Source organism: Lynx canadensis, chromosome B1 (genome assembly GCF_007474595.2).
Source record: "Lynx canadensis isolate LIC74 chromosome B1, mLynCan4.pri.v2, whole genome shotgun sequence".
NCBI lineage: Eukaryota > Metazoa > Chordata > Mammalia > Carnivora > Felidae > Lynx > Lynx canadensis.
Window position 1 is genome coordinate 40236395 of NC_044306.2, and position 25104 is coordinate 40261498.

Consider the following 25104-nt stretch of genomic DNA (forward strand, 5'->3'; position numbering starts at 1 on the left):
CACAGCTGTCTTTTCTTATGCCCGCTTCCACTTTGCAGAGAAGGTGGATAGCTACAATTCTGGGGCCCCTGCCTTCATGCAAACCCCACCAAACAAATAACTGGTTTTACAAACCATTCTAAGGGAACTGGGGCATGCCCTAGGGTGAGGGACTTTTCAGTCAGAAGGGTTTGTGTTGCTTAACTGGACCTCCAACCACAAGATAAACATCTGTGGCCAGAGATAACAGAGTGGTAGTGGTTCATTGGGCTCACAGTTTGCGGGGAATTAATGCATTCCACAAGTACCCAAGGCTGAACACACCACTGTCATGTGCTCCCGGCCTGGGGCTGCCTCACACAAGAAGGCACTGCCGTTTGGGTATAATGATAGCGAACCACAGGATGGACAGGGGAGGCAGTTCTGAGCAGACCACCTTTAAAGCTGAGACCGAAAGGGAGGGAGCAGCCGTGAGTGGTGGTGTGGGTTAGGGAGAAGTAGGAGGGTGTGGGCTCCCACCTGGGGCAGGGGTGAACGAACGATGAGTAAGGGATGCGTTGAATCCTCGAGGAGCACATAAAGCGATCTACAGTGATTTAGGTTTTGTTTCTGACCAGTAAGGAGAAAGGGACTAGCTGGGACTCTTGGTGACTGCTTACCTTGGAGTATCTGGAAGAGAAAGAGCACTGGACTAGAGTCAGAAGCCCTGAATCCTCCACTTGTACTGTCCTGTACTGGTTGTACCCCTTACGGGGTGTCCTTCTGTAACCAGACCTGGGAAATCAGAATGTTCTCCCTGACACATCCATCTGGAGAGGTTCCCTGGATTTCTACCAAGATGTGTGTCCATCACGATGCTGACAGTGCCCCATGCCCCAGGAAGAAGAAGACATGTGCTGAGTCAGCAGTGTCAGGGTGAGGATTCAGAGCCCCCCCCCCCCCCCCCCGTCCTCTATCTTGCTAGAGAGGTCTGAGGCTTTCTGGTCACTTCCTGCTCTGTCTGAAATCCTGGGGGCAACTGGAGACTAATCTCCTGTCTCTCCCTTCTTATAGTAAGGGCTTAGAAATAATATCCTATGTTCATATAGCACGACCTGGCCAAGATTCTCAAAGCCCTTTACAAACATCAGCTCTACCTTGAAGTAGTCAGTTCCCAGGCTGAGAGCTGTGTCATTGCAGAAAACGGGAGAGCACGGGGTATGTCAGGGCCAAATATCAAAGTTAATCTGTGACTAAGAAAAAAATGGAAAAAAACTTTCTTAATTCTGAACAGTGCAATTTCAAATCCATATCATGTACATTCCCTTGTCCTTTCTTACATACATTATCTGAAATAGCAGTCATAAATATCTAGCTAGTATCCAGCACCAAATTTCATTTAAATGTAAGTCGAAAACTTACATTTTTTAATGTTTATTTATTTTTGAGAGAGAGAGAGAGAGCAGGGGAGGCACAGAGAGAGAGGGAGACACAGAATCCGAAGCAGGGTCCAGGCTCTGAGCTGTCAGCACAGAGCCCGACACGGGGCTTAAACTCACAGACCACAAGATTGTGACCTGAGCTGAAGTTGGACACTTAACTGACTGACACACCCAGGTGCTCCTAAAGACTTTTTTACTACAGAAATAATCTCCTAGTTATTCTTAGTTTAATACTAAGACCAGGAGGTAGTAAGGAACAAATAATGCCTTGATTTGTAGCCCCTGAGGCATCCCTGGGATCTTCAATTATCTTAAAGTCAGGTGTGAAATTCTTTTTTTTTTTAATTTATTTATTTGTTTTGAGAGAAAGAGAGAGAGAGAGACAGACAGACAGCATGAGTGGAGGAGGGGGAGAGAGAGAGAGAGAGAGAGAAACCCAAGCAGGCACTGTCAGTGCAGAGCTTGACATGGGGCTTGAACTCACAAACTGTGAGATCATGACCTGAGCCAAAATCAAGAGTCAGATTCTCAACCGACTGAGCCACCCAGGTGTGAAATTCTTAAAACCAAGCTAAAGTTGATTCATTTTAACCTTAAAGATAACAACATGACACATTATGTGTCCCACATTCCCATTATATCCATGAGTTGTTAAGGCTAAGAAACAGGATTTGTCATTAAGGATGAAAAAGCCTACAAAGGTGGCAGCAAGAAATGAAATTTATTGAGTCCCTACTACACGCCAGAGAAGGTACCAGTCACATTCACACATATGATCTCATTTAACCTCTTAACAACCCAGGAACTAGGCATTGCCTCTATTTTACAGATGAAGAGATTGAGGGTCAGAGAGACAAAATGACTTGCCCAAGTTTACAGAGCAGGATTTCTGATTCCTAACTCCTAATTCCTGCTCAGTTCTTAGTCAGGGTCCACTTGACCAAGAAGACCAAGCTTGCCTCCTTTGCTAAGGCCAGAGTGAGGCTGTAGAGAAAAAAGGAAAAGAAGATGCTGAGGAAAGAAGGTCAGAGATAAATCCACAGACTTGAAAACATGCCATTGCAAGTTGTGGAAAATGATCAGACTTTGGGAAGATCTCCCTGACCTTTACAGCAAGGCTGTCCCTTCGATAGCAGGTTGGTTTCCGATTTCTTCTCAAAGACTAGCTCCAGGGATCTATCCCATAAAGCCTTCATGTGTTTGCTGAACTTTTTGTTGATCTAAAACAGGAATCAGCTGTTGGAGAAACAAGGCTAGTTTGAGATGTTGGCCTTGGCAGACATTCAGGTGGTTTTATTTTCCTCGGGAAGACAAAGGGGGTAGAACAGAAAACTCTTCTCAGCTACTCACTCAGAATCTTACTGTCCTATTGGTGCGTACACCCAACAGTGACTAGCCCAGCATGTTACACTGTGCCCAGTGCATAGTAGGTGCTCAGTAAATGCTTCTTGGGTGAGTGAATTTGACATCTGTTGTCATAGTAATTATTCACATGATAATATTTAGGCCAAGGGCTCAACTCTTTATCAGTAAAGAAAGGGTGGTTTCATTTTTCCATTACCTTTAAGGTGCTTGCAGTGCAGTTTTCCTAACCTTGGCACTAAGTACTTTCTTGTGTAGTCTTAGTGAGTTGGTGTTAATAATCTATTTATGATTTATAGGGTTTTGATTACTCTCTGGAAGTAGAAAGGAGGGAGACAAATGAGTTTCCAAAATAAAATCAATAAAATAAAAATAGCTCCCCATAGAGGACTTTCTCAGGATGTCGCTAAATTTGTGCTTGACAAAGGTCTTTGGTTGAGAGGATGGAGGAAAAATGTCTAAATATACCAGAGGAAAGTAACGGAAATAGTAGACAAGACAGAAGAACTGCATTAAAAAAAAAAACAACAAAAAAAAAAACAAGCATTTCAGTTGTGGAAGCTGCCCTGAGATGTGATTTTCTCCTAAGTAGGTAGAATTTTATTCTCTCTGTGATATGAATCAGGGAGCATCTTTCCGTGTCCGAGAGGGACAGGAGAAAAGGAGAGGCTTTCATCACTTTTGTCTTTATTTTGAGCGAGGTATACGGGGGTGACTGGAGAGAGTTTCCTGTCAGTTTGCTCTGGTGTGAGATTGGGGTAGTTCTGTGCTTGGGAAAAGCTCATGACTTCTGCACCTTTTTGGCTTGCAGAACTTCTATAGATCCTGTAAGACCTAACTTAAATATCTCCTCCCTTGGAAGCTCTCCCTGATTTTCTCCCTGTCTCACTGTCATTTGTGTAATGACACAGTACTTATGTAGATTTTCCTTATGGTGTTTATCATATTACAGTCATTATTTTTTACACAACTAACACTATGTCCTCTCCTTGAAGGCAGGGCTGTATTTTACTCTTCTTCTTCCCTGGCATCTAGCAGCGTGGCTGACATCTGGCAGGCTCTCAATAGACCCTGTGGAATGAATGGCAGATCGAGTGAATCCTTACTTCATTCTCTCCTAAATGCCCTTCTAGACCATCAGATGTCCCAGCAGTTGAGACATGGAAAGCCAAGGACTAGGAACTAGTCTCCACAGGAGCAGCGCTAAGAGAAGAACTGGACATCTTCCATCAGCTCCCTCGTCTGAGGCAAGGGAGGATTTCTCCACGTTAGCCAGACTTCACTTAACAATGCCTAACCTTGGCCAAGTCAGTTCAATTCATCCTAGAACCTACCTCATAGGCGGCTGTGAGAATTACAGGAGTTTATTCCTATGACAACCCAAGCAGAACAACCCAGCACTTAGGAAGTGCTCAATAAATCTTAGGGATGATTATTAGCTACTCTGAAACTGAGATCTGTGTGTAACACCAATAGTAGCTTTTTTTTTTAACATCATTTTTATCTTGTTTTTACCATCTCTTTTCTTTTATCCTTTATCTTTCTTTTACCTTTTTAGTTTTAAAGAGCTAGGGGAGCCTGGTTGGCTCAGTCCATGGAGTGTACAACTCTTGATCTCAAGTTGTGGGTTCGAGCCCCATGTTGGGTGTACAGATCACTTAAAAATAAAATCTTAAAAAAAAAGTGGGGCGCCGGCGTGGCTTAGTTGGTTAAGCATCCAACTATTGATTTCGGCTCAGGTCATCAGACAGGTTCGTGATTTTGGGCCCTGTGTTGGGCTCCTTGTCAGGCTCTGTGCTGACAGAGCAGAGCCTGCTTAGGATTCTCTCTCTCCCTCTCTCTCTGCCCCTCCCCTACTCACACATGTGCACTCATGCTCTCCCTCCTTCTCTCTCCCAAAATAAATAAACTGTGATAAATAAATAAGAATTTAAAAATTAAAAAATAAAAATGTAGATCACAGCCTGATGGAGTTAAGTGCCTCCTATTCCATGCAGCCTCCCTGCCTGCCACCATGCTGTAGAGTTCATCTTTCCTTTTTGCTCCCATAGTGTTTGTGCCATACGTGGCATGTACATGACATTGCACTCCCAATCCAATCTGTGCGAGCAGGATAGCTATGATAATATTCTCTGTGGTTCAATGAAATGCACAGAGGTTTCTCATACTTTGGCTTTTCCCATGATTCAGAAGCAGGGCTTAATGTTTAGTGCAGAGGCTGGATATAGCAGAGAAGACCGCAACCGGGGAAACTGAGATTCCAGCCAGATCAATCACTAGAACCTTCTGTCTCTGTAGGCAGGGGTAATGTGATACCTGCCTTGCTAACTCCGAGTGGTTGAGAAATGTAAATGAGAGAAGAGAGATGACAACCTTTTGCAAATCAAATGCAATAAAAGTCCATTATTCTCTGGCTAAAATTAAATAGACAAGAAATAGGAAGTACTGGCGAGGATGTGGAAAAAAGGGAACCCTCATGCACTGTTGGTAGAAATGTAAACTAGTGCAGCCACTGTGAAAAACAGTGTGGAGGTTCCTCAAAAAATTAAAAATAGAAGTATCAGATGATCAGGTATTTACCCAAAGAAAATGAAAACACTAATTTAAAAAGATATATGCACCCCTATGTTTATTGCAACATTATTTACAATGGCCAAGATATGGAAACCCAAAGGTCAATCAATAAATGAATAGATAAAGAAGGTGTGGTATATATACACAATGGAATATTACTCAGCCATAAAAAAGAATGAGGTCTTGCTACATGGTGGACTTGAGAATATAATGCTAAGTGAAATAAATCAGATGGAGAGAGACAAATACCATGTGATTTCACTTATATGTGGAATCTAAAAAACGAACAAACAAAAAAGCTGAAACAGATCCAGATCCAGAGAACAAAGTGATGGTTGCCTGAGGGGAGGGGGGTGGGGGGGTTAGGCAAAAAGGGTGAAGCAGTGTAGGAGATACAGACTTCCAGTTATGGAATGAATAAGTCACGGGGATAAAAACTACAGCATGGGGAATATGGTCAATGGTACTGTAATAGCTTTGCATGGTGACAGACGGTAGCTGCATTTGTGAACATAGCATAAGGTATAGGCTTGTCGGATTACGATGCTGTACACCTGAAACTAATGTGACACTGTGTGCCACTATACTTTATTGAGAAAAAGTCTAGTATTATTGCGACTTCTAAAAAATGGAACCTAAGTCAGCAGGCTGGCTTTTGTGAGTGTCAGCTTGCCCCACTCCTACGATTTCTCTTGCTCTGTTTTGGGTATTGGAGATTTTTAGGTTTTGACTCTGTGTTGACCTGGAGGCATTCACCAGGCCACGATGATGCTGGTGGCCTAACTCTGCTGGAAGTCATTTCCAAAGTCGTGGCTAAGGTCAGAGGAGCTGTGACTTCTTGTTGTCTCTCACTGAAATGAGCTCATGTTTTCAAAACCTCAAGAAAAGTGAAAAGTACTAATATTAAAGGCCAAGAGCCCCTGGACCACTGTTTTATGTGAAAGATTAATAAAAGTTTAATCTCAAGGAGCAGTTGGAGAAGGGCATGTGTGTGAAGCAGTGAGAGGTTTTTTTGTTTTATTTCTGTTAACTTCTTAAACCTATCTGCACTTTAAAAGTTTTTATTCTCTCCCCCGCAAGCCCGAATACAACACTTCTTACTGATTTTTATTAATTCAAAATACCTGTGAATTCCACAGCCTGTAACTTGCAAACGTGGAATACATCGCTGAGGAAAGAGACGGGTACATAGAAAAAATATGCTTATTTAAATCGTATTTTTATAATGGAAGTCAAAAGAGAGCTGGAGTAGCCATACTTATATCAAACTAGACTTTAAATTAAAGGCTGTAACAAGAGATAAAGAAGGTCATTATATAATAATTACAGGGTCTATCCATCAAGAAGAACTAACAATTAAAATGTCTATGCGCCGAATACAGGAGCCCCCAAATATATAAAACAATTACTCACAAACATAAGGAACCTTATTGACAAGAATGTGGTAATTGCAGGGGACTTTAATACCCCACTTACAACAATGGATAGATCATCTAGACACATGGTCAATAAAGAAACAAAGGCCCTGAATGATACATTGGATCAGATGGACTTGACAGATATATTTAGAACTCTGCATCCCAAAGCAACAGAATATACTTTCTTCTCGAGTGCACATGGAACATTCTCCAAGATAGATCACATACTGGGTCACAAAACAGCCCTTCATAAATATACAAGAATTGATATCATACCATGCATACTTTCAGACCACAACGCGATGAAGCTTGAAATCAACCACAGGAAAAAGTCTGGAAAACCTCCAAAAGCATGGAGGTTAAAGAACACCCTACTAAAGACTGAATGGGTCAACCAGGCAATTAGAGAAGAAATTTAAAAATATATGGAAACAAACGAAAATGAAAATACAACAATCCAAATGCTTTGGGATGCAGCAAAGGCAGTCCTGAGAGGAAAATACATTGCAATCCAGGCCTATCTCCAGAAACAAGAAAAATCCCAAATACAAAATCTAACAGCACACCTAAAGGAAATAGAAGCAGAGCAGCAAAGACACCCTAAACCCAGCAGCAGAAGAGAAATAATAAAGATCAGAGCAGAAATAAACAATATAGAATTTAAAAAAACTGTAGAGCAGATCAATGAAACCAAGAGTTGGTTTTTTTTTTTAATTTTTTTAACGTTTATTTATTCTTGAGACAGAGAGAGACAGAGCATGAATGGGGGAGTGGCAGAGAGAGAGGGAGACACAGAATCCGAAGTAGGCTCCAGGCTCTGAGCCATCAGCCCAGAGCCCGACGCGGGGCTCGAACTCACAGACTGCAAGATCGTGACCTGTGTTGAAGTCGGACACTTAACCGACTGAGCCACCCAGGTGCCCCAAGAGTTGGTTTTTTGAAAAAATAAACAAAATTGATAAACCTCTAGCCAGGCTTCTCAAAAAGAAAAGGGAGATGACCCAAATAGATAAAATCATGAATGAAAATTGAATTATTACAACCAATCCCTCAGAAATACAAGCAATTATCAGGGAATACTATGAAAAATTATATGCCAACAAACTGGACAACCTGGAAGAAATGGACAAATTCCTAAACACCCACACACTTCCAAAACTCAAACAGGAGGAAATAGAAAGCTTGAACAGACCCATAACCAGCGAAGAAATTGAATCAGTTATCAAAAATCTCCCAACAAATAAGAGTCCAGGACCAGATGGCTTCCCAGGGGAATTCTACCAGACATTTAAAGCAGAGATAATACCTATCCTTCTCAAGCTATTCCAAAAAATAGAAAGGGAAGCAAAACTTCCAGAATCATTCTATGAAGCCAGTATTACTTTGATTCCTAAACCAGATAGAGATCCAGTAAAAAAAGAGAACTACAGGCCAATATCCCTGATGAATATGGATGCAAAAATTCTCAATAAGATACTAGCACATCAAATTCAACAGCTTATAAAAAGAATTATTCACCATGATCAAGTGGGATTCATTCCTGGGATGCAGGGCTGGTTCAACATTCACAAATCAACCAACGTGATACATCACATTAATAAAAGAAAAGATAAGAACCATATGATCCTGTCAATCGATGCAGAAAAAGCATTTGACAAAATTCAGCATCCTTTCTTAATAAAAACCCTCGAGAAAGTCGGGATAGAAGGAACATACTTAAACATCATGAAAGCCATTTATGAAAAGCCCACAGCTAATATCATTCTCAATGGGGAAAAACTGAGAGCTTTCCCCCTGAGATCAGGAACACGACAGGGATGTCCACTCTCACCGCTGTTGTTTAACATAGTGTTGGAAGTGCTAGCATCAGCAATCAGACAACAAAAGGAAATCAAAGGCATCAAAATTGGCAAAGATGAAGTCAAGCTTTCACTTTTTGCAGATGACATGATAATATACATGGAGAACCCGATAGACTCCACCAAAAGTCTGCTAGAACTGATACATGAATTCAGCAAAGTCGCAGGATAGAAAATCAATGTACAGAAATCAGTTGCATTCTTATACACTAATAATGAAGCAACAGAAAGACAAATAAAGAAACTGATCCCATTCACAATTGCACCAAGAAGCATAAAATACCTAGGAATAAATCTAACCAAAGATGTAAAAGATCTGTATGCTGAAAACTATAGAAAGCTTATGAAGGAAATTGAAGAAGATATAAAGAAATGGAAAAACATTCCGTGCTCATGGATTGGAAGAATAAATATTGTCAAAATGTCAATACTACCCAAAGCTATCTACACATTCAAGCAATCCCAATCAAAATTGCACCAGCATTCTTCTCGAAGCTAGAACAAGCAATCCTAAAATTCATATGGAACCACAAAAGGCCCCGAATAGACAAAGTAATTTTGAAGAAGAAGACCAAAGCAGGAGGCATCACAATCCCAGACTTTAGCCTCTACTACAAAGTTGTAATCATCAAGACAGCATGGTATTGGCACAAAAAACAGACACATAGACCAATGGAATAGAATAGAAACCCCAGAACTAGACCCACAAAAGTATGGCCAACTCATCTTTGACAAAGCAGGAAAGAATATCCAATGGAAAAAAAGACAGTCTCTTTAACAAATGGTGCTGGGAGAACTGGACAGCAACATGCAGAAGAATGAAACTAGACCACTTTCTTACACATACACAAAAATAAACTCAAAATGGATAAAGGACCTGAATGTGAGACAGGAAACCATCAAAACCCTAGAGGAGAAAGCAGGAAAAGACCTCTCTGACCTCAGCCGCAGCAATTTCTTACTTGACACATCCCCCAAAGGCAAGGGAATTAAAAGCAAAAATGAACTATTGGGACCTCATGAAGATAAAAAGCTTCTGCACAGCAAAGGAAACAATCAACAAGACTAAAAGGCAACCAATGGAATAGGAAAAGATATTTGCAAATGACATATCGGACAAAGGGCTAGTATCCAAAATCTATAAAGAGCTCACCAAACTCCACACCCAAAAAACAAATAATCCAGTGAAGAAATGGGCAGAAAACATGAATAGACACTTCTCTAAAGAAGACATCCAGATGGCCAACAGGCACATGAAAAGATGCTCAACATCGCTCCTCATCAGGAAAATACAAATCAAAACCACACTCAAATATCACCTCATGCCAGTCAGAGTGGCCAAAATGAACAAATCAGGAGACTATAGAGGATGGAGAGGATGTGGAGAAACGGGAACCCTCTTGCACTGTTGGTGGGAACGCAAATTGGTGCAGCCACTCTGGAAAACAGTGTGGAGGTTCCTCAAAAAATTAAAAATAGACCTACCCTATGACCCAGCAATAGCACTGCTAGGACTTTACCCAAGGGGTACAGGAGTACTGATGTATAGGGGCACTTGTACCCCAATGTTTATAGCAGCACTCTCAACAATAGCCAAATTATGGAAAGAGCCTAAATGTCCATCAACTGATGAATGGATAAAAAAATTGTGGTTCATATACACAATGGAGTACTACGTGGCAATGAGAAAGAATGAAATATGGCCCTTTGTAGCAATGCGGATGGAACTGGAGAGTGTGATGCTAAGTGAAATAAGCCATACAGAGAAAGACAGATACCATATGTTTTCACTCTTATGTGGATCCTGAGAAACTTAACAGAAACCCATGGGGGAGGGGAAGGAAAAAAAAAGCGGTTAGAGTGGGAGAGAGCCAAAGCATAAGGGACTCTTAAAAACTGAGAATAAACTGAGGGGTGATGGGGGGGTGGGAGGGAGGGAAGGGTAGGTGATGGGCATTGAGAGGGCATCTTTTGGGATGAGCACTGGGTGTTGTATGGAAACCAATTTGACAATAAATTTCATATATTAAAAAAATATTTATGATTTCGAAAGTTTTGAAAATAAATAAATAAATAAATAATATTTTTATATCCACATTACTGGCTTATTATTTTCTCCTGGATTTAAAATTCTTTTTTCATGTTTATTTATTTATTTTGAGAGAGAAGCAGAGCACAAGCAGAGGAGGGGCAGAGAGAGAGGGAGAGAGAGAAAATCCCAAGCAGGCTCCGAGCTGCCAGCACACAGCCTGGCTCAGGGCTCAAACTCACAAACCGTGAGATCATGACCTGAGCCGAAGTCAAGAGCCAGGTGCTTAACTGATTGAACCACCCAGGCGCCCCTCTTCTGGCCATTTTTTATTTGCATGTAAAATAATACGCAGATTCGTTTCATAACTTGCTAACATACCTACCAGTTTAAAAATCGGAAGACTAGAGACTAGTAAAAATGGTAGTAATTCTGTAGCTCTGACTAAAGTTTTTGGGTGGGAGATATATAATGACACTAAATGAAGACAAGGGAATCTTCCTACAATCTCCACCCACTGTTCGTATAAACCATTAGCAGAACTGAACAATGTCTCCTGAACTTGAATAGGTATTTAACTTACTTTAATATAAACAAACAAAAAATATTATGTATGTATGTTAACATCAAGTGAGATATTTAGGACATCCTCACCAGGAAGATTTGAAGTCTGTGGGAGAATAAGCCATAGCTGGACATTCAGTGAAAAACGAGTAATTGCTAATAACAATAACAACAAAAAACAACCAATGAAACCAAACTTCTCACCTCCTTTCAAAGAAGTGTCAGTATTTTGTCCTTTATGTCACATGTGCAAAAGTAGGCTTTGAAGGGTAGTTATTCCCTGACAACTTTAGGTCAAGCCCCTCTGAACAGATGCTTAGGAAACAGGCTGTAATCAAGCTAAAAGCAATCATCTAAGCAGAGAGCTAAAAATAATTCAAAATGCCTTTTTTAGGGGTGCCTCGGGGGCTCAGTCGGTTAGGCCTCCGACTCTTGATCTCAGCTCAGGTCTTAATCTCATGGTCGTGAGTTCAAGCAGGGGTGAGGGAGTGCCTTGGTGGCTAAGTCTTAAGCGTCTATTTCTGCTTGGATCATGATCTCGGAGTTGTGAGATTGAGCCTCGCGTCTCCATGCTGGGTGTGGAGCCTGCTTTCTCTCTCTCTCTCTCTCTCTCTCTCTCTCTCTCTCCCCCCTCCTTGTGTTCCCTCTTTTGAAAACAAATGCCTTTAGGGGCACGTGGGTGGCTCAGTCAGTTAAGCGTCCGACTTCAGCTCAGGTCATGATCTTGTGGTTCATGAGTTCGAGCCCCATGTCAGGCTCTGTGCTGACAGCTCAGAGCCTGAAGCCTGCTTGGGATTCTGTGTCTCCCTCTCTCTCTGCCCCTGTCCCACTCATGCTCTGTCTCTCTCACTCTCAAAAACAAACATTAAAAAATTAAAAACAAAAAACAAATGCCTTTTTAGTTATACCAGGAAAATATGTATTCATTATTTTGTTTCAGGCTTTACTTTGTTCTGAAATTCACTTTGTTCTGTCCTACCTGTTTTCTCTTTCTAGAAAGGGAGCGAGAGGAAACATTAGGGGAAGAGTCATCCTGTGGAGGACCAGTGGGGATGAAGGACAGTTTAAGATCCCTGGTTGCCTGCTCCAGTTGCAGTGCCCTAAACGGAGGGGGGAGGGGTGCAGGAAGCAGGGGGGTGGGGTGGGGGGAACTGCGCTCTGCAATCTTTCCCCACTTACTCCAAGTAGCCAGGGAGTGTGCCCAGGCCTCCGTGTCAGAGTCTGCTTGGGGCATGCTTTTGAGCCTCCAGGACCAGCTCTCCCACTCTTGCAAAAGGAAATGAAAAGTAATAGACCCTTCCTAACCATTCCCAGATATCTTACTGAGGAACCCAATATGCTGTGTAAGATAATTATTTTTCAAATATTATTTAGAGTCTTTCTAAATAGAAAAGAATGGAAATAATTAGGTTAGCAGATATCATGCTTGGATTGACAGTTACCTGTTTGAGCCACACATTTGTTGTCATCAGTTGATTCTTTTCATCCTAAGAAAATGGCAATTAGAAAAATGTAAATTCAAATTAAGTGAAGTCTTTGAGATTTATTTTGTCAGAAAGACCTCCCTTTGCTTAAAATAAAAAATAATAATTAAAGCAAATAGCAGCTCATTATGGTGATATTTATCCAAAATCGCATAACCCAGGGGTGCCTGTGTGTCTTAGTTTGTTGAGTGTCTGACTCTTGATTTCAGCTCAGGTCATGATCCCAGGGTCGTGGGACCAAGTCCTGCATCAGGCTCTGTGCTGTGTGTGGAGTCTGCTTGGGATTCTCTCTTTTTCTCCCTCTGCCCCTCTTCCTGACTTGCTCGCTCTCTCTCTCTCTCTCTCTCTCTCTCAAATAAAAAAAAAATTTTTTTAATTGCATAACCCAGAAAGTATGGTAAGGCTGCAAAGTAAGAATGAATATTAGTTAAATCAGAGATCAGTTTTGCATGATTTTCTAGAAGGAATCCTTGGGCATTGAGTCAGCTGAGGTAGGTGAGTGTGCAACTGGTAGGGCAGGGGATTTAGGAAACAGGAGACGATTATTCTGGGACTTCGGGGACCGCACCAGAATGACTTTGCAGAACTGGCTTAACGTTCACTGGTTTCCCAGGAACGCAATCATGTCAGAAGTGGGAGCCCAACAGGAAAACGAGCAGAGAATGTTAAGGTCTGGGTGGTGTCAGGGGAACAGGTGGAATCCTGAGGGGATTCAGGAGGGTGTTGAGCCACCAGGCGCTCACGGGGGTGCTGGCAGCGTCTGCCCTCTCTCCCTGTAGACACCCCTGCCAGCCCTCACGCAGTTCGGGTGACACCGAATCAGCCCAGGGGACACTAATGAGCCCTCGGCTCAGTTCTCTCTTCTCTCCATCTCCTCTGTTCTCCCTGGGTGCTCATCCTGGTTCTCAGCAAACCCACCAGGGACAATGTCTGTCTTAACAACTATATCCATCCCCCAGCAAAGAGGTGCACACTCATAGTGCCGCAATGAAAATTTACTCCCCAGCACTTCTCATTCCTTCCTCGGGTCATTTCACTGGCCTCTTGGGGCAGATTTTCTCTCACAGTAAGTTATTTTTAAAATTGAAATGGTAGACATGGGGAAAGAAAACAAAATAAAGTCTTAGATTCACAAACAGGTTAAGGAATGCATGTTCTTTTTAGCTTAGTGCCAAGGATTACTCACCACATCCACGAGCTGAGATATTTTCAATCCAAAATATACTTTTATGGTGTCATTAGAATTTAATACAGGACGAACCCATTTCTGATAACCTTGGAATAAGCGTCTGAGGAGGGCGTCTTCATTTTCAGCAATTGAACTGAATCCTGCAGCAGCTGTAAGATCATGAGCGAAACCTGAATTAATGGGAAAAGTATAATGGCTGGTTTAGCATCCTGTGGCCTGAACCTTCAGGTGTTCAGCAAAGGCAGCTTTGCATATACAGGGGTTCCCTAACCATTCCCCATGCCCTCAACACATGGCTGAAAGTAGATTCTATGCTTTACCCAGAGCTTTGCTCTCTCATGGGATTTTCCCACCATGAGGTCAGCACCTTGATCCCCAAACAATCACCCACAGCCACCCCCTTACCCTCGACCTCACATCTCACCTGAGATGCCACCTCCTTACAGACATGGTCTCTGCCCCTGTGCTATCGTCCACTACTGCACCCTATCTGGCTCCATCATGTCCTTACCACAATGTGTTGTATACCTGTCATCATCTGTCCTTCCCTTGAGCTCCATGATGGCAGACATGGTATCCATTTTATTTGATGATGTTTATCCAGCACCTAGACTAGTGCCAGCCCACAGCACATGCTTATTTTATATCTATTTAATGAATAATCCAATGACAGGAATACGTCAGGGCCATTTTTCATGCATTTGGCACGTATCCATTGAGCACACATATCCACTGAGCACCTACCACATCCCCTGTGCTGTTCTTTTTCCTTCCTCCTGAGGAAGTCTTCCCTTACAAAGACCTTCCCTGGTCAAGAACCAGGTTCTAACACTCCTCTCCGCCCCTACATGTCTGAGAGCCCAAGAAACACCCCAACTTCAAGCTTTGACCCTCAGGCTGAAGAAATGGTCTAGGAAGGCAGTCTAGAGATACGTTTTGTTTCTTTTCAGTGTTATGCTATCAAACATAAAACATGGCAGCTTTATTGTTGCTGTTTTTTTTTTTTAAGTTTACTTATTTACTTTGAGAGAGAATGAGCATGGGAGAAGCAGAGAGCGAGGGAGAGAGAGAATCCCAAGCAGGCACCATGCTCAGTGCAGAGCCCCACAGGGGGCTCAAACTCATGAACCATGAGATCAAAAGTTGGATGCTTAATGGACTGTGCCACCCAGGTGCTGTTATTATTGCTGTTTTAAATATAGCCCCTTTCTTCATATATCCAGTGCCCTATTAATCTCCTACAACAACTCATTCTGCACTGTATGGCTTACTGTAGGAAACCTTTTCTTCTGCTGAGTGACACATGATGGGCAATGATCATGCACCAGACACCCCGAAGTTTACCCAGTAAAACCCAAAGATTCTTAGCAGGAAGAAGAGCAAACATTCCTAGTATGTACACGAGAACTTCACTTTACTAAGGGAGTAGCAATTCAAAATGCACCCTTCTTTAAAAAAATTGAACCATAAATAACCTACAGTAGTATATTAATTTCAGGTATACAACATAATGATTCAACAATTATGTACAATACTCAGTGCTCATCATAGTAAGTGCAATTATGATTTGTCACCAAACAATGTTATTACTGTCTTATTGACTATATTCCCTATGCTGTACTTTTCATCTCTGTGACTTATTTATTTTTTATTTATTATTGTAACTGGAAGTTTGAAACCCATTCGTAATGCTCCTAGGGGTAAACAGAGGTGTCAATAAGATGGGTTACATACTCGGGCTGCTCCCAGCCCTTTCTCTTATGTTCCAAAAAGTATATGAAAATGCAAATGAGTGATGGAGAGAGCTTATGTTTGTGCTTAGTTATCTGAAAAGCTAACTGTTCTCAGGGAGCCTGGGCGGCTCAGTCGGTTAAGCATTGGACTCTTGATTTCGGCTCAGGTCGTGATCTCACGTGATCTTTGTGCACAGCACAAAGCCTCTTTGGGATTCTCTCTCTCCCTCTCTCTCTGCCCCTTCCCCCCTTCCCTCCCCCTCGCTCTCTCAAAATAAATAAATAAACTGGAAAAAAAAAAGCTAACTGTTCTCAAACTTTGATACTTCAGTTCTTAACAAGCAGAGCAGCACGAAGGAGCAGGTCAGCTGGGTGGCTGCCAGGACAGCACTCTGCAAAACCTTACTGGAAGTGGAGGGAAGGTAGGAGTTGAAATTCCCCGAAGCCTCCTGAGGGATGGAGTGTTCACCTGCTCAGGCTAAACTTCACGAATTCCCTACCCCACATCTGGTCTTAACTTCCTTCAAAATACATCATAACTCTGATTCTTTCCCACCATCTCCACTGGTACCACCTGAGTCACAAGTTCCATCATCTCTCTTGGATTCTTGTGCTCCTTCTTCCTGCCTTCCACTCTTGCCCCTTTTATAGTTCATTTCCTGCTCAGCAGATGGAACCAGCTCTTAAAGGCAGAAGAGGTTTATGTAAGTTCCTGCCCAAATCCTACAAATGGCTTCCCATCAAACGCAGACAGACATCTCACATCCTTGCCATGGTTTCCCAGGCTCTTGTATGACCCCTACCCTCTCCCACTCTGCCCTCACCCCTCCTCCCCAGAGCTTCAGGTCCATCTGCTCTTTCTAGAACATGCCTGTAGGCTTCTGTTTGGGGAAGACTCTTGACCTGAAGAGGAATCCATGCTCATTCCTTCATTTTGTCCCATCTTTGCTCAAATGTCATCTCCTTGAAAGGTCCTTCTGGGTTACACAATCTAAAATCCCTCCTCACACTTTATCCCCTTAATGATGCTTTATCTTGCATGGGAGCACTGGAACATATTATATGTTTCTTTGTCTATTGTCTATCTGCCCCATTGGAAAATGCCAGCTTCATAAAACCTTTCTTACTTCTGTCTCCCAGCTCCATGGGGCCTGGCACATCATGGCTGCTGAGCACACCCTTGTGCAGCAACATAGGAGCTACTTTGCTGAGTGGTGTTTGGAGAATTTGGGCCAGAGCTGAATTTATCTGGAGGGGAGAGAAGCAGGGAGGTCACAGCTGTCCTCCCTCGGCCTCCCCTGGCAGGAGATATTGTTGGGTGGGCACCATGACAGTGACTGCTGGTTCCCTGCTCAACAGCCACTTACCCTTTCTTTTTCAGTAATGGATGCTATGTTTATTCAGAATTGAATGGTGCCAGCTTAAAACGTTCCCTTCTCAGGCCCCTTACAGCTAGGGATGGCCATACGACATATACATGCCACTTAAATCCAAACAGAAGCCACAGGGTGAAGTTTGTAGGAAATACTGTTGAAGAGGATGGACTTGGTCCAATATGCACATTTCACCTTTCATCTTTCACCCTTTGCTCCCTTTTCTTCCTGCCTAGAGGTAGAACATGGCATCTAGGGATCTGGCCACCCAGGTATCTCACAAGCCTGATGAAAGCTACACACATAAGATGGCAGACTAGAAGGGCAGACAGAGTGCGGGACCCTGATAGCACTATAGGACCATCAACCAGCCCAGGACCGCTCGCCTCCAAATTTCTTGGTGTGTGAGAAAAATAATCTTCCCTTTTGGATAGGCTCATAAGATAGGCCTTTTGGATAGGCCATTGTTACACGAATCTGAGTGTAGTCCTAGTGGCCAAGAACCCAACGGCACTGCCCTTCCCCAAAAGCCCTTGTGTCCCAGTTCAGCCCAGTGAGAACAATTTACTTAAGACACCACCTCACAACGGATGGAGACACTCCAGGAAGGGTGAGAACAACTGAATAATGTCTGAACCAACACACACACACACACACACACACACACACACACACACACGGACTTCTTAGCTTGGACAACTCTAAGCCATTATAATTCTGAGAACAGAAATTGTACTTTTGAACTCCCTTTCCTGGAAGGAAAATCTTACTGTCAGTTTGCAGGGAGGTAGACTTACACATTATGACCTTGACAATCCCCAGCTCTTGCCACCCTCAAAGCTGTACCCTCTGTGAGAATGATTAGATCCTGCTCTTTGTCAGGATCTAAAGGGAAATAAATAAGCAGATTTGCTCTTTCAGGGACCTTCGTATGTTTTGACCCATGTTGCCAATGTCAGAGGGTGAGCTGTTGTCTGAATCAAGGCACAAAAAGCATAAATCTGTACTGGCCGTTATGGACTAAATACTTGTGTGCCTTCAAATTCCTGTGTTCAAGTCCTAACCCCCAATGTGACTATATTTGGAGACAGAGCCTATAAGGAGGTATCTAAGGCTAAATGAAGTCATCAGTGTGGGGCCCTAAATCAATAGGACTGGTGTCCTTATAAGAAGCGAAAGAGACATGAGAGCGCTCTCTCTCCCCATGCAAGCACGAGGAAAAGCCAGGTAAAGACACTGCCAGAAGACAGCTATTTACAAGCCAGGAAGAGAATTCTCACAGAGACCATTTTTGCTGACACCTTGATCATGGACTTCTAGGCTCCAGAACCGTGAGAAAATAAATTGCTGTTCAGCCACACAGTCTGTGGTATTTTGTTATGGCAGACTGAGTTGACTAGACCCAAACAGATCTTACCAAAAAAAAAAAAAAAAAAAAAAAAAAAAAAGCCAAAGTTTTAATGCTTTCTGCCTAAATCTTCAACCTTCCTGAACATCCCCAAACAAAAGTTGAGGTCATTGATGTTACTAAAGCAGATGTAGACGATAGCTCTGGAAATTTTCTAGTTTGTCCTTGCAAATAGAACATTATAACGAAAGGAAATTGTTTCCACTGTTGATTCTTTGAGACTAGCGACTCAAGAAATACTTTGTGATATTTGGGGAAAGAACAAATGAAGGAGTTAACGCACAAAAGCTCCAATGGCACTTTCTGTGCACAGAGGGAGGAGGAGGCAGAGTGACCCCAGCTCACTGATCTAGAGGATGTAGAATCTCAGATGTTCTCAGGATTTCTAGGACCAGGGGTATCTGTTTTAAGGAATATCTGGATCCCTGAAAATCTGTGTGTAAACCAGTTTTGTAAATGGACTTGTATTTTAAATAAATTAGACAAGATCAATATTCTAAGATACATCTCAGCAATGCACTGACAAGTCAACAAACCGCTCTTGGAAGCTGAGTGACTCCCTGAGTGAGTGCTTGCATTTCCCAAAGCCCGCTTTATGAAGGAGGGATGGGAGAACATTTGTATTCATAAATAATACCAGCACTAAATAAGAAGGACAAGTGAAATGATGACGAAGTGAAGACAATGGAGCTAGAAAGGACTTTGAAGATGTTCTAAGTCCCTCATTCTACAGATGAAGATCCTGGGGTGCCAAGAGGGGCAGTGACTTACTCAGGGTCAACCTAGTTAATGAGTGCCAGATGTGTTCATGTCTTTGAACATAAATTTGTTGTTATTGCTTTTTTTTTGTTACTGTGTTGTTGTTAGCATTGTATTTACCAAAATACTTTACTTTAAAGCGATCTATTGCCAGGAAGAATGATATTCTAAAACCAGGTCACAGATAATATTTGTTTGATGGTGTAGACAGACACTCAATGTTGGTGATGGTATTCCATAATCCAACTCAATCTCCCTCTACTGCAGTTGGGACCTGGCAGCTGGCTTGGCCCTGGTGTCCCTTGAATGGGCACTGAGGTCACTCTCCTTAGAGATGGACACCCAATGCTTTATAGTGGGAGCAATCCTGCTTTAGACTTGACCATGGTCCCCTCCCTTTCTTTGCATTAAGTCTTGCTTTGCACCCCTTACACACACACACACACACACACACACACACACACACACAGACTCATACTCAAACACACACACTTAGTCTAATGCACATCTTCAGAGGATGTGTGCTGCCTGTTACAGCTTGTCACCATTTCTTTGGTAAAAGGAATTTCATTGCTCCTTTAAATCCCGATTCTCCCCCTTTATTTTTCTCCTCTCCCTATTTAATCTTTGTCTCATTTTCTTTGTCAAAATATTTCTCTTGGGACGATGTAAGCAACTCTGCAGGTGGAAGGCAAGAAGAGGGAGAGCACATGCAAGTGATCAGACAGGTGGGGAGCTCTCTGCCTGATTCCAGTAATTTCCTCCATGTGGAACTCAGGCTGGGAAAGTGCTCTAGGAGGGCACTCTGCTCTTGGCTCTGGACACGGAGTCTCTTGCCAAACTCGTCACTCGTTAGAACAAGAATCCAACAAATATTTATTTAACATTGAGAGCCACTGGACTCAGATTAGATATATGAGTTTTGGTCTTGTTTCCAAACCAGGCAATCTTCATTAAGCAAGGCATTTAACTTCTCCCAATAACAATAAAATGGTGGATGATTGGTAAGCCCCTACCAACTCACACATGCTTTATGTCCATGAAACACCCATAAAATATGACCTATTAATGCCCAATATTTACTATTCTGAAGACACAAAAAAGAGCCAATGTTTAAGATGTGCCATTGATTGGAGGACATTGCTCCTGGCTGCCATTTACTGCAACAGAAGAGGCATCTGGGTAAAGATAACTGAAGCTATGAAGGGATTAGACAGGACTCACTACCCATGAGGAGGTTAGGGCTCTCTCAACCCCTGTAAGTGGAATCATGAGAGATTTGGATGAGGTACCCAGTTCCAACTTGAGGCAAAGAAATTTTCTTTGAAACTTATAACTTGACCTTCTGGCCTCTTTATTCTTCTTGACCACGTTTCTTTTCCTTTCTTCAGGCTCTCAGACTTTCTGGTCTCTCCTCACCCAATTATCAAAACCCACGTTCTGGGACATCTGGGTGGCTCAGTCAGTTGAGCGTCCAACTCTTGATTTCAGCTCAGGTCATGATCTCATGGTTCATGAGATCAAGCCCTGCATCGGGCTGTCTGCTGTCAGTGCTGAGCCCACTTTGGATCCTCTGTTTCCTTCGCTCTCTGCCCCTGCCTCACTCATGCTTTCTCTCTCTCTCTCTCAAAAATCAACATTAAAAAAAAAAAAACACTTTCTGCAAAGATTTGACAAGTTCATGCACGCTGAGGTATAAATAACTGATAAGACTTAATCAGTGAAAATTCACATGCTTATTTATGGTTTTATTGAAGACAACATCATTGTTTATCCTTAGCTAAGAGAGTAAAAAAGTTATTAAGACTTCTAAACCTTAGCAAATATGGTTGGGAGAGACACATTTTTTTTTGTTTTGACACTTTTTGGTATATTTTGGTTTTGTCCTTCTATTGTCACCAGCCTGTCCAAAAAAATCATACCACAAATAGGCTGGCTTCTGCTGTCAACACATACAGCTCACCCTCAGGGTGAAATCAAATAATAAATATTGAATGGATTCTTGCTAGCGTGAGAATTTATTAAAATGATTTTGTTTTTCCCCCTCTCTCATATCCCATGCTGGAATCATTCCTAGGATACAGGGCACCCTCAGTAAATATTTATTGAATGAATAAACACATGTCACCATGTGGTAAGAATGATGGGAAGATGAGTAAGAGACAGTCCCCTGTTTCTGGGAGCAGACACAAACCCACAAAGCATGAATTCGCAACAGAAGAGATGTCACATGCCCATACACAATTATTCTTTCCACCAAATCCAGAAATATAAAAATGAGGGGTTGCCCCTTGTGATTTGGAAAAGGTAGTTTTGTGTAACAAAAAGAAGCCGTTTCCTCTGCAATGAAAAGTAAAGTTACAAAACTTAAGGAAAGGTGCTACTGATCTGAAAATAGAAATAGATGCCAATGGATCTCGAAATATCCACAAATGTGAGAGTTACTACAAGTATTACATAGATTGATTATAGATCTGTGACAGACATCTACAGAACAGTATAAATTCCCAAACTCTTGCAGCCTACGCAATGGAGAATGAGTACCAGTCTCCCCTCTAATTCCAATTTTCTTATGTAACCATCATTGTGTGAGGAAGAGGATCATAGATGAACTAAAAGGGTTTATGCCAACTCCCCCCACTTACCAGTGAGCGACTTCCCTAGGGAAAGAATGGTAAGAACCCATTCTTTCACAGTAAATAGGATAGTGCATTAAAGCAGAAAAAACATCAGACACATGTGTATTAATTGTATGCTAAAACACACAGAAGTTGATGATTATTTTTACGACTGACCAACTGCATTTCAGACTTTGCAGGAACCAAATTTAGTGATATTTGAAAGTGGGTGTGATGCCCTCTGCACTTAAAAACTACTGGTTTTGAGTCCCCAGTATGAGGAAAGGCTACATTTTTAAAGATATGATAATGTTCAGGTATGTTCGTGCCTAGATTTGCAATCTAGGATTTATTCAATCTAGGATTTATTTCAGGACTTGGGCAGATCTCAGTGCCTCTGGCTCTCCATCTGAAAATAGCAGTAGTCAAGCATGGCAAAAATACTAGCGAGAAATGAATACAAATTGCTAATGGGGCAACAGTGTGTTCTTGCCATCTGGCTCCTGGCTCTAAATGGTTTCCGCTGCAATGGGAAAAGATTTGTGTTCTGAAGTTACATAAAAAGGGAACTGATTCCCAAACCCAGATAACTGGCAGGTGCAAATGACCATCTCCCCTAAACTTTTCAGTTATTTTCTTCCTCTTTCCATTTCTCTTCTGTCTGTCTGTCTGTCTGTCTCTCCCTCTCTCCTTTTACGTGCCCTTTTCCTTATTAAGAATTCCCCTACTTTCAGGTAGATAGTAGTCACAGAAAACTCACACATGTTCATAGACATTTGATGCATACTTTTGCTTCATTGTGATATACAAACATACTAAATATATCTACACACAAATTAAACTTTGTAGATAGGTCTACAGGATAGATGGGATAAAATATACACACAGATATAGTGATTATTAGTAGATATGATATAAAAATGTTGATGTAGTAAATTGCTGTGCCAAATATTTTAACAATTCTGAGTAGCATTCAGGGCATTGGGTAACATTTTTCCTGCTTTTATATCTTCCAACCAAGTTCATGATTCAAAAGCAAAAGCACAGTAAAAGACAACAGCGTAAACATTATGGAATTCATAGGTGTGATGATTTCTTTAGCAATATACAGATTTCCTAGAATTACTCATTGGAGCCACATTTTAAAAGTTATCCTAAGATACCTATACATTACATTTTATCATCCTAACATTATGAATACCGTATTTCCACCTCCCTGGCTTAAATAGTTTTGCGGTGATGAAGTTTTAATTTACTCTAACTTGAGCTTACCTGAGGGAATGACACCAAGGACAATGAGCAGCAGGATGAAGGCTGGCAGCATCATGATGTCAGGCTAGGAAAGATAATTTCTTCCTTTATAACAATATAGCATTTCCATCAGAAAAGGAGGTTTTGAAAAGAAAATGCAGTAGTTCAAAATCCGAAGTGGAACCCGAGGGGGAGACACCTGAAGTGGGAATAAGACCGTCTCACACTATCTCACGTCAGTGCGATGGTTCTTAAACTACACTTCATTGATTTCCAGTGAGCTGTCAGAGCGTGTAAGTCTAAAACGTATCTCGGGTCCTAACTCCTGACTTATTAATCTGCTCTCTCACAAGGAGATGCAGAGCAAAAGGGAAAGGATGAGGCTGGACCACTTCTGAATGTTCTGTGGTATTTTTGCTCACGGTTGGAGATCTGAGCAAAGGAGAAAAACTACGTTTTATCACATGCGTCGCGGGAAGTTAGTGAGAAGTTTCTCATACATATTATTCCTCTATTGTCTCTTTATTTTGGACTTGGAGCTTAGGAATAATGACTATGAGGGGGTTAAGAGGTATAAAATTCCAGTTATAAGTCACAGGGAGGTAATGTACAGCATGGTGACTATAGTTTGTAATACTATTGCATATTTGAGAGTTGCTAGAAGAGTAGATCTTAGAAGTTCTCATCACAAGAAAAAAGATACGTAACTATGTGTGCTGATGGATGGCAACTAGCCTTATTGTGACCACTTGCAATATGTCCAAATATCGACACCTGAAACTGATATAATGTGGATGTCTATTATACCTCAATTGACAAAAAAGAATAATGAATATATCTGTGCCTCTCATGACTAATGTGTTCTAATGTCAGAGGATCCTCGACATTCCCTTGGGCCCACCAGATCACCTTATCTTCTACAGGAGAGAGTGTGGTCGGAGCTTGGTCTGGTTGTTTCCCTAATGGGACTTGGAGGCTGATAATGCCACTCTTTCTTTGATTCACCTCTTCACAATAGATCAGATTTTCAATCTAGTTCAGTGGTGTCCACACCAGAGGACCCCTCATAAATTCAAATCTAATGAGTGGACAACTGTAAGTTAGGGCTGGATACAGGAGAGGGCCAGGTGGGAGCAGGTACCTGGATGGGGACCAGGTGATGGAGTCCCAGGCTCCAGGGCACTGAGGAACTCCACTTGGGCAATACCGAGTCCATCTTTGGCCCTCCATCTTGTTTTTTGCCTCTGGGAACAGGTGGCAACATGTTAGATAACTAGTAAAGAGCCCTTCTGGGCACAGCTGACACCGTCTTAGGTAACTAGTAGAGGGTCCCTATGGGGCACAGCTGGAGCTATATTAGATAACTATTAGCCCTGTGGCGGGCTGGTGTGCCACCTGAGATAACTACCCTGTGGCCACGCCACCGTGCCCCTCACTCCATAAATCTGGGGATTAAGGTCTGGATGGCTGCACAGAATAGGAATGGAGATAGCTTCGTAGTGCCCTGGATGGTTGGTCCATTCGCTCTCCTGATTGCCCTTGCCAGTAAGCTACACTGAAGAAAAACTGTGCAAACGGTACGGCGTGGCTTGCTTCAGTTTTCAGTATGAAAGTGCCTCTCAGTCTGTAGGATACATTACTGACCGTCCTCCACTTTCTAACACTGATTTCATCCAATTAAAATTTTCTTGATGTTCTCTTACTAAGCCCCCACTATGTGCCATCAGCAATTATCAAACCCCAGGCCCTGCTCAGTAATATGTAATCAAAACAGCCCTGGCTGAGGAGGTAGGACTCTGCTCCTCTCTGAGAACCCCTGAGGACGAGGCTCTGTTCTTTTGTTCCTGTATCTCCACTTTCTCTCCAGTGCCTATCACGGGAAATGCTTGAGAGTGTTGCTTGGAAGAAAGGAGGAAGAAGGAAGCAATCAGACATTGATTTCCTTTGCATCTGATTTCCTATGCATTGTGTTCCAGGTCTGCTGTGAATTTACAACTGTCTCGGGTGTAAATTAGCCACTAACCCAGAGGTGCAGGAAGTGTCACCTTTCTTTATTTCAATGAATCAAATAAAATGAAGCTTG

At 42.1% G+C, this 25104-nt stretch overlaps 1 protein-coding gene across 1 annotated transcript in view; it reads right to left on the reverse strand.

The window, feature by feature from the left end:
• Nucleotides 1-23094, reverse strand: part of CHRNB3 (cholinergic receptor nicotinic beta 3 subunit) — a 31448-nt gene extending 8354 nt beyond the window's left edge. The window contains exons 1-3 of the mRNA XM_030312539.1: nucleotides 23043-23094; nucleotides 13877-14028; nucleotides 12649-12693 (exon numbers count right to left, since the gene is read on the reverse strand). Of these exons, the coding sequence (XP_030168399.1) occupies nucleotides 12649-12693; nucleotides 13877-14028; nucleotides 23043-23094 (249 nt within the window). The remainder of the gene's footprint in view (nucleotides 1-12648; nucleotides 12694-13876; nucleotides 14029-23042) is intronic.
• Nucleotides 23095-25104: the final 2010 nt, after the last annotated feature.